Genomic DNA, 11,056 nt, shown 5'->3' on the forward strand with positions numbered 1-11,056 from the left:
TTGTTCCAGTCGCTAGCTGCAGCAAACTGAAAAGAGGAGCGACCCAGGGATGTGTGTGCTTTGGGGAACTTTAACAGAATGTGACTGGCAGAACAGGTGTTGTATGAGGAGGATGAGGGCTGCAGTAGATATCTCAGATGGGGGGGGTGAGGCCTAAGAGGGTTTTATAAATAAGTATCAACCAGTGGGTCTTGCAACGGGTATACAGAGATGACCAGTTTACAGAAGAGTATAGAGTGCAGTGATGTGTCCTATAAGGAGCATTGGTGGCAAATCTGATGGCCGAATGGTAAAGAACATCTAGCCGCTCGAGAGCACCCTTACCTGCCGATCTATAAATTATGTCTCCGTAGTCTAGCATGGGTAGGATGGTCATCTGAATCAGGGTTAGTTTGGCAGCTGAGGTGAAAGAGAAGCGATTACGATAGAGGAAACCAAGTCTAGATTTTACTTTAGCCTGCAACTTTGATATTGGGGCGGCAGGTAGCTTAGTGGTTAGAGCGTTGGGCCTGTCACCGAAAGGTTGCTGGATCGAATCCCTGAGCTGACAAGGTAAAAATCTGTCGTTCTGCCCCTAAACAAGGTAGTTAACCCACTGTTCCCCGGTAGGCCATCATTGTAAATAAGAATTTGTTCTTAACTGGTAAAATAAGGGTTAAATAAATTAATAAAATTAAAGTTAAAAAAATGTGCTAAGAGAAGGACAGTGAAAGAGGAGTGATTACGATAGAGGAAACCAAGTCTAGATTTAACTTTAGCCTGCAGCTTTGATATGTGCTGAGAGAAGGACAGTGTACCTTCTAGCCATACTGCCAAAGTACTTGTATGAGGTGACTACCTCAAGCTCTAAACCCTCAGAGGTGGTAATAACACCTGTGGGAAGAGGGGCATTCTTCTTACCAAACCACATGACCTTTGTTTTGGAGGTGTTCAGGACAAGGTTAAGGGTAGAGAAAGCTTATTGGACACTAAGAAAGCTTTGTTGTAGAGCATTTAACACAAAATCCAGGGAGGGGCCAGCTGAGTACAAGACTGTACCATCTGCATATAAATGTATGAGAGAGCTTCCTACTGCCTGAGCTATGTTGTTGATGTAAATTGAGAAGAGCATGGGGCCTAGGATCAAGCCTTGGGGTACAGCCTTGGTGACAGGCACTCTTTGAGAGAGTAGGTTAGCAAACCAGGCCAAAGACCCCTCAGAGACACCAATACTCCTTAGCCGGCCCACAAGAATGGAATGGTCAATTGTATCAAAAGCTTTGGCTAAGTCAATAAAAATAGCATTTCTTAGAATCAAGTGCAATGGTGACATCATTGAGGACCTTTAATAGCAGTAATGTACAGAATGCCTTTGTGTAAATTAAGCAATTAAAAGCTCTGTTTCTTTGTTTTAGCAAAGTCAAATAAACTGAACTGAAAGCATGAAACCACACCAACCAAACCACCTGATACCACTTAGAGTCTGATCCCCTTAGTATCAACTGGAACAAAGCTTTATCAGTGTCAGAAGTCATTGAACCTTTTACACACACAATGGGCATGACGGATGCTTAAATGTGCAGACCCATAAACCGTAGCATCACACAATGACCTATATCCATATCATAGCACCAAGTCGCCTTTTATCTCCAATGCATTATTCATCCAACGTTATGCTATGCAACGCTACTTTCAAATAGTTCCCTAGTGGAATCCCTGACATCTCGTCTCGCTCAGAGACGGCCTGGATGATCAGAGAGGAGTTATAGGCTCGAGGGAACTTGTATCTACAGAGTTTGTGTCTCTGCTGTGCTGTTCCTGTGGAGTTGTATCTCTAACCTTGCTCTCATTACAGTTCACACTCGGCTCTCAGGGCCGCACATCAGAAGAATTCAGATGGTGGGTTTTTAAGTGGTGTGTGTGTGTGTGTGTGTGTGTGTGTGTGCGGATCCGCAAAACAGGACAGCGTGCAGTTCCATTCCCTTTCACAAATTCAACTGTGAAGTGCTCTTATGGAGACTATTCAATTATAGTGAAGTCTACAGTATTTTGCTATTTTTGTCAACAAGCTACAGTAGGCCATTTTGAGTGGCAGACAGCTGTGGAGTTAATGAAGTAATTTCATTGGGTTAAACGGTAGACTGGCTCAGCATCGTGCAGTCATTAGCATGCCTCACTGTGGTAATTACAGCTGTCCTCTCCAATCTCGATAGTAGCGTTGTTCAGCAAGACACCAAGCCGAGGCAACGGCGCTAGTATACAGAACTGTGGGACTGAGCGCTCCGTATGAGATACCCACACATCTTGTTTGTACGGAATTGAAACATTTAACTGTAGGACTAGGTGTGTGTGCGTGTATGCTATGGCCAATTTTCACGTCATTCATTTCATTTCTATTCACTCTTTTAATTGACTGAATTGAAAACAAAATAAACCCCAACTCTGCTATGGACGACAAAACTAACTGGATAAGAGTTGGTTCCATTTAGTCAACTGTCAGAGTAACAGCAGACATGCTGAGAGGGACTTTGGAGACGCAGCCAACCAGATAATTGCTCATTGTTTAGGCCTTTTAAAGGTGAAGCTATCCTCAGCAGCGTCATCACCTGTGGGTTAACGTAAACTATTATTTAACCGAAACGGGCTAAAATTTGCAGTAAAAGGAGCGATAGACACACATTGAAAATACAGTCCAAACCAATTAAAGAAAAAAATGCATTAACAGTAGGCACTGGATCAAAATCTGAAGAGCTTCTCCTGGTATCCTTGGCAACACACGTTGCAGTGACTATCTCCACACATCAACATCATGTGCTATTTATGCGTCAGCAGCATTAATAACGTGTGAATCCTATCCCCTCTATGCGGCCAGTCGGTACTCTGGGTCCTCCAACGGAAGGAGTTAAGTGGATGCACATGACTGAACTATTATTGCGGCTCACGCGCTATCAATCTTTCAAGCTGTGATTTACATGTACAGCCTCCCTGTGACCTTATGGGAGGTTTAAAAGAACACACCTCACGGGCAGCCATTTAGAAATGTATTTTCCCTACATTCTCCCCACGTGGGCCAGCCCCCTAGCAATTTGAGTTCTAGCCAATGAGCTTCAGCCCCTAGAATTTGAGTGACAGTTAGCAAGAGGCCTGCCCAGCACTATCGAATGAGGTTGCAGGGCGGGCTCAACGGCTCAGTGGACACAGCAGAGAGAGAGAGAGCAACAACGTGGTGCACATATCTGCACAAATGTGACGCATTATGCCATTTTCGGGGAACACTTTTGGCTCGTGAGCGCTACTTTCAGAACTACTGACTCAAAAGCATACAAGTGTACCGGAGAACGTCTTTAACAATAGAGCTGGCTGAATTTCTATAGGAAATGCCTTTGATGTTATACAATTTCAAATGAATATTAATGTGTATCACAAAATAACACCATTAAGGGATATTATATAGACCTTGCAACATAGTTTGTTATGTACTACAGGTGTAGAATCTTAATGTGAACAGTTTCTCACAGCAGGAAAATTATCTTGCAGCATCAGTAAATGTGAATTATTGTGTGTATTATGAATAATGGACATTTTTGTAGGGGTTGATACTAGAGGTCGACCGATTATGATTTTTCAACACCGATGCCGATACCAATTATTGGAGGACCAAAAAAAGGCCGATACCGATTAATCGGACGTTTTTTTTTATAATGAGAATTACAACAATACTGAATGAACACTTATTTTAACTTAATGTAATACATCAATAAAATCAATTTAGCCTCAAATAAATAATGAAACATGTTCAATTTAGTTTAAATAATGCAAAAGCAAAGTGTTGGAGAAGAAAGTAAAAGTGCAATATGTGCCATGTAAGAAAGCTAACGTTTAAGTTCTTTGCTCAGAACATGAGAACATGTGAAAGCTGGTGGTTCCTTTTAACATGAGTCTTCAATATTCCCAGGTAAGAAGTTTTAGGTTGTAGTTATTATAGGAATTATAGGACTATTTCTCTCTGTACGATTTGTATTTCATATACCTTTGACTATTAGATGTTCTTATAGGCACTTTAGTATTGCCAGTGTAACAGTATAGCTTCCGTCCCTCTCCTCGCTCCTACCTGGGCTCGAACCAGGAACACATCGACAACAGCCACCCTCGAAGCAGCGTTACCCATGCAGAGCAAGGGGAACAACTACTCCAAGTCTCAGAGCGAGTGACGTTTGAAACGCTATTAGCGCGCACCCCGCTAACTAGCTAGCTATTTCACATCGGTTACACCAGCCTAATCTCGGGAGTTGATAGGCTTGAAGTCATAAACAGCGCAATGCTTGAAGCATTGCGAAGAGCTGCTGGCAAACGCACGCAAGTGCTGTTTGAATGAATGCTTACGAGCCTGCTGGTGCCAACCATCGCTCAGTCAGACTGCTCTATCAAATCATAGACTTAATTATAAAATAATAACACACAGAAATACGAGCCTTTGGTCATTAAAATGGTCGAATCCAGAAACTATCATTTCGAAAACAAAACGTTTATTCTTTCAGTGAAATACGGAACCGTTCCGTATTTTATCTAACGGGTGGCAACCCTAAGTCTAAATATTGCTGTTACATTGCACAACCTTCAATGTTATGTCATAATTATGTACAATTCTGGCAAATTAATTACAGCCTTTGTTAGGAATAAATGGACTTCACACAGTCCGCAATGAGCCAGGCGGCCCAAACTGCTGCATATACCCTGACTGCTTGCACGGAACGCAAGAGAAGTGACACAATTTCCCTAGTTATAAGAAATTCATGTTAGCAGGCAATATTAACTAAATGTGCAGGTTTAAAAATATATACTTGTGTATTGGTTTTAAAGAAAGGCATTGATGTTTATGGTTAGGTACATTGGTGCAACGACAGTGCTTTTTTCGCAAATGCGCTTGTTAAATCATCACCCGTTTGTCAAAGTAGGCTGTGATTTGATGAGAAATTAACAGACACCGCATCGATTATATGCAACGCAGCACACGCTAGATAAACTAGTAATATCATCAACCATTTGTAGTTAACTAGTGATTATGTTAAGATTAATTGTTTTTTTATAAGATAAGTTTAATGCTAGCTAGCAACTTACTTTGGCTTCTTGCTGCCCTCGCGTAACAGGTAGTCAGCCTGCCACGCAGGCTCCTCGTGGAGTGCAATGTAAGGCAGGTGGTTAGAGCGTTGGACTAGTAACCGGAAGGTTGCAAAAACGAATCCCCGAGCTGACAAGGTAAAAATCTGTCATTCTGCCCCTGAACAAGGCAGTTAACCCACCATTCCTAGGCCGTCATTGAAAATAAAAATGTGTTCTTAACTGACTTGCCTAGTTAAATAAAGGTGTAAAAAAATAATAATACCAAAAAAATATCGGAAAAATCGTTTACCGATTGTTATGAAAACTTGAAATCGGCCCTAATTAATCAGCCATTACGATTAATCGGTCGACCTCTAGTTGATACATTCTTTTGTTGCAAGTCAAGTCAGATTTTTTTTTTTAAACCTCGAATACACTACACACACCATAGACAAACTGTGTGTGAAGACTGAGTGTCAACACCAGGGGTGTTAAAATCTTACCCTACGAGGTCAGGACTACTGCTGTTTTTTTGTTCTACCTGATAATTCATTGCACACAACTAGTGTCCCAGCTCTAAATCTATCCCATATTTGAGGGGATGAATGAAAAAAAAAACAGTTAAATTGGCTTTGAGGTCCAGATTTGAATTTGAGGGCTCTACACCGTCTGTCTATAGTCTGTAGATATGTCCAGACATTCACAGAGGCTAGACTACTCCCTGAGATCTATACTCTCTATACCACCTTGTTACGTTCCCCAGCAAGAAACCCAAAACATCGCTTAAACAGAAGGGGGACCTAACAAAGAGTCACTGAAAACAACCAAAACGAAACAGGTGGGTTTTTTAGGAGTGGTTCTGAAAGACACTCATGGGGGTGTTCACTGACAGTTGACTAGCAACAACAACTGGAACCTAAAAGACACCCACCATGAGCAGCCGGTAAATTTGCCCAAGAGGAAAATAAAATAAACACACCAAACTTAAAGACAGGAGCAAAACGAAATCAGACAAAGAAATGTTTTTCTAGAAATCAAATAGGGAGAGCTACTAAAGGTGTTGACCCTACACATCTCTCAAGACAACTGGAGCACTCAGCCAGCACTCTTAAATATCACGTGCCAGCAGACAGCAACCAGCACAGGTGTAACACATACTGACTAACGAGGTGACACCAATCGGTGCGCCATATGTGCTAACGAGCTATACATGCTAAAGTCCAACCTCAAAACATAAATGGAAAAACCAAAACCTGTAACAACTTCCTCCTGGGCCATCTGCTACAGTAGTTCCATTCCAACAACCCGACCATCTAGTCATGAATTCATTTATTAGTAAACCATTCACACGTTATCCTCCATGATGGACTTTAGATCACATTCAACTGACAATGCCTTGTCTCTCAATGAATCTGATGCTTTTCTAAGTCATCTGGGTAATACCTTACTTTATAGGGGGGTATACATTACACATTCATGAAACCAGTCATAACAACTTTACAGGTGTTGCTGTATCATTCATAACAACCTTCACGACACATTATTCAACAACATTCATAAGGGGTTTTGAATATGAAGATTGTTATGAATGATACTACAAGGGTTCATGGTCTCATGAAGGTATTATGAATGCCTTATGTATACCCCCAATAGTTAGTTAGTGAATCTCACTCTCTCACTCTCACTCACTCACTCACTGGAGTAAATCACCAGCGAGGCTAAACTTATTTGCTAGTTGCAAGTGAGAGCCGTCTGTTGGTCTGGCACTGACCCAGTGGACCCTGGGAGAAGAGACGAGGAGAGACGAAGGGGATGTTTGGTTTTTCTTCCATGTATCGAGCCGTCTGCACATCTGTCAGACCTGTTTTTCTCCTATACCTGCAACGTATGTGGAAATGTAGATGATGGGAGATGAGGGAGAAGCCATTGGGAGAATGGGATTGTGGAATAAATGGACAGGGGAGATGTTGCCTCACTTTTACATTCTTACATAGGCTATTCGATCACTCTCTTTCAGTTAGTACAACTCTCAATTCTCCATGTTGCCTGTATTCCCTAGTCATACTTTATCAAATCATTCACTCAACACACCACCTGCAGTCCTGCACCACCAAATGATTAAACGATCCACCAATTTCCAGGTCCTAAAATGAATGTAGAAGGACTGACCTGATCTCAGACAGTTAATAATAGCTTACCCTACTGTCATTCTCCAAGTTATTTTGGCTGTGGTCTAGTTAGCCGACATTGACAGGAAAGGGTAGAGAAGAAACAGATTCACACAATGTCTAGTGCTATTGCCAAACAACAACTGTGATGGAGTATAAATCTTAATTTATTATGGAAAGTCCTAAACGACATTCCTTGGCGTCAAATTACAGTAGCTTCTTGAATGCAAAGGTTGTACAGCGTATAATTTGGTGAAATCACCTATGTTGCGCTTCATAATTTTTTTTCTGGTACTTTCCTTTTTGTGAGACTTCTTCGAGCGCCCCCCTGCGTTTTGAGAGATATCTACAAGGTAAATAGAACGCAAAAGCGCCAAGTTTGTCCCAAACCACTGCCCGTAGTAGGTTAACAACATGGCTGCTCCCTTAATGGTACGTTTATCCTTCGCTTCTCACGTCGCTGACGCTAATAAATACCAATTAAAACCGGTATTTTGCATTAGTGTAGCCAATATTTTTAAATTGAATGTAATCTCTGGGTTCAGCGTCCAGAATATACACGCTATCGCAAAAGGTGGAGGGATAACATAACGGTGAGAGTATCTCGACAGTGATGTCTCAGTGCAATATTTTCTATACTAATATTTTTGTGACAGGAAATATTCTGCAACACCTACATGATAAAATACATATAAGTACAAATACATAAGTACAATGAGCATACATATTTTAGCAGAATTACAAATAGCAGGTTAAAGCAAGGACAACCACCACCAAGCGCTCTGGCTCAACACATGGCACATAGTTATGACTCCAGGTAAATTGTCTTCTCACTTCTGCCTGCTCAAATTTTGTTTTATAGAGTAAAAGACAAATCAGTGGTGGACCTTTTAAAAGGGTGCTACCTATCACATTTTTCTAGATTATCAATAAAACATGTGATAAACCTTTGGGGATCAAGTGATATGTTTGGTACTCGTGTGGGCCGTTGCGAGCTGAAAGTAACTAACTAATCAAATCAACAGTGATTTGTTGGAGTGCAAAAGTCTACACATACATGGGGGCCCTCCAAGAACAGGAGTGATGAACTGGTCTATGAAGTCAAAATCCAAACAATGCAACATCACACATGGACAAGAGTGGAGGTGCAAACTCAAGCACTCCTCTCACAACTCTTGGGTTTATAGTTACCGCATATTCGCATGGCTAGTAGATTTCCTCTCCTTTGTCATTGTGCATGTTCTGTGTATCTGTCTTGTCAGTTGATGCGGCGAAGCTGTAGGCAGGTGACCCTCTTGGCCGCCGCGGCGCGTTACCGGAGCTCTATCCCTGTGGCTCCGCCCTCACTACAGTCCAGGCTCCTCCTTTTCCTGAGCCAGCGTTTCCATGACATTGAGACTATCCTCAGCTGGAGCTCCTGGTTCAAGAACCGAGGAATACGACAGAAGAATTTGTATGTGTAACAGGAAAACACCGATTTATTCTAGCTACATGCATTTCTATCAGCATGCCACGGTCTAAAATTAATGCGCATGTTATCATCTGGTCTCAAATCATTCCCTCCCCCTTGGCCCTTACTCTTCAATGCACCATCTATAAGGCGTTGGTAAGCAAAATGGTGGACGCTCCAACACCGCTTATGCTTTCCAGACCCTTTTAGATCTTCATGCAATGAAGGGTTATAGGCTAAGGCGAATGTGTAGGGAGTGAATTGGAACCGGCTGTCCCAACTCCATAAACATTGCTCTCAGCCCAACCCTTGTCTCTTTCCCCTCACAGTTTCTATGGTTACACCCAGCAAAACTATGGGGACAACATTGCAGCTGCTTATTACATCCTTAGCCTGAAGGGAGGATTCAGGTAACTGGTACGCCATCCTGGGCTGCCCGTAACTGCCTGTGCATGCCCCCTTTTTGACGTGTTGGTGAATATTGATGTCCTTTCAGTGAGGTTTTTTTGTCATGCATTTGGATGTTTTTTGTTGTTGTTGTATTTGCTGATCACTGTGTCATTCACTTGTTAGTGATAACTAGTCTTTTGACCCTCCAGGTTTGCAGGGCAGTCAGAGTGGTTCCGATCAGACAGAAGAGGGAAGTTCAATTGGGACTTCATGAACCACCGGGACACCTCCATAGAGGAAGTGGATGTCAGCAACACACTCATTAACTACACAGGCCTGGAAAACCTGGGTACTAACACTTTATTCATGTCCAAGGGGTGGGGATTTTTATTCGTTTCACATTGCAGGATCAATAAGCAAGTTACCCTTCCTAAATATTAATGGGTAACTTAGCATTGTGGTTGATATGTATTTTTATGTATGTATTCTGTGCCAGTGGTTTTCAACCTGTTTTCCGCAGGGTTTTTAAAATTATTTTTTCAACAATAAATAACAGTTGGGACTATTGTATTATATGCAATTTTACATTATTTTTCACAATGCATATTGTTTATACAAATAATAATGGGCCTTTAATCTGTTAGTCACTGATCAAATGTACTCTAAATTTGACTGCCAGAATTTTGTTAAAAAGTTTTGCTACTCTGGATGGTGTTTCTCGAACTTTTGGCCGTGATTTGGTGATCCCCGAAACGGAAAAGGTTGGGAACCACTGCTCAATGCTGTAAAATATCACTCCTTTTTCTCTACTCTTTCACAGTGAAACAGCGGGGGCTGCGTACTCTCTCTGTGAGTGGCTGCGCTGAGGTGGATGACTGGTTCCTGTCGCGCCTCCATATCTTCCAGGACACCCTGGAGGTGCTGGACATTTCGAACTGTCCCCGAATCTCTGTGGGGGGCCTGGCCGCACTGCAGAAGCTGAGGTACACTGACCAACACGGGAGGAAATGACAAAGACAGAGGCATTTTATCAATTAGTACGTGAGGAACCAAGAAAAGACAATCTCCTTGCTTCGTCCTTAAAATGTATTGGAGGAAAAATATCCAAAGTCCCTCCCTTTGGACCTTCTCCTCCAATGCGTTTTGAGAAGAAGGTGAGGAGAGAGGACACAAGGAATCATGTGAAGATTAATTGAGAAAGAGACAGCATCACTAAAATGTCCATGCATTTCCTCATGGCACTTACCTTAGATATATTTGCATATGTGTGTATATATAGGGGTCAATGGACTCCATAACTTCACAAATTGATACAAACATCCCTTCTCTTCCTCTTGTGTATCAGGGGTCTGCGACGGCTGGACGTGTCCTCCCTCCCCAGACTCCAGAATCCTGGGCTGATCGCCATCCTGCTGGAGGAGATGCTTCCTCACTGCCATGTTACTGCTGTCGGGTACGACCACAGCCTGATCTACAGCCACACACAGACAGATGGCTAGATGCCCAGACACAGATAAAGGCCCTGGCTGAGGCTGGACGTCAAAGACTGACTAGAGAAGTGGAGAGACACAATCAAAGTCGGGCATGGTGACAAATGCTCTTATTCGCTCTCTCTTTGTTTCTTTAACTAACACTCACACAGACAAGCAGGCAGGGAGGGATGCCCATTTAGTGTGTGATGTAGAGCCTCACTGATTTAAAAAATGATCAATTAACAGACAAGTGTTTTACTTACTTGTGAGCAACATTGTCGTCCTTAAGCTATCAAAATTATCAATCAAAAAATATTTGCTTCAGAAAATGTATATATGATGATGGTATGGATTATTATTATGTGTTTTATGGGTGATTAAATAAATATTTGTAAAGTATGCCTCCTGTTGTACATCTGGATCAATACAGACATTTATGAAGCAGACACAGAAAACCAAATAGACGAGTCATGGTTAGCGGTTTAAACTGGTGGGAA

The 11,056-nt window shown here is 42.0% G+C and overlaps 1 protein-coding gene across 1 annotated transcript; it reads left to right on the plus strand.

The window, feature by feature from the left end:
- The first annotated feature begins 7,869 nt into the window (after nucleotides 1–7,869).
- On the plus strand, nucleotides 7,870–10,958 carry dmac2 (distal membrane arm assembly component 2). Its single transcript, XM_014213940.2, has 6 exons — nucleotides 7,870–8,392; nucleotides 8,510–8,700; nucleotides 9,027–9,107; nucleotides 9,297–9,436; nucleotides 9,908–10,070; nucleotides 10,433–10,958. The coding sequence occupies exons 1-6, from the start codon at nucleotides 8,363–8,365 to the stop codon at nucleotides 10,584–10,586; spliced, it is 759 nt and encodes a 252-aa protein (XP_014069415.2). The 5' UTR covers nucleotides 7,870–8,362; the 3' UTR covers nucleotides 10,587–10,958.
- The last annotated feature ends 98 nt before the right edge of the window (nucleotides 10,959–11,056 follow it).

The sequence above is a fragment of the Salmo salar genome, chromosome ssa09, assembly GCF_905237065.1.
Source record: "Salmo salar chromosome ssa09, Ssal_v3.1, whole genome shotgun sequence".
In the NCBI taxonomy this organism is placed as follows: Eukaryota; Metazoa; Chordata; class Actinopteri; order Salmoniformes; family Salmonidae; genus Salmo; species Salmo salar.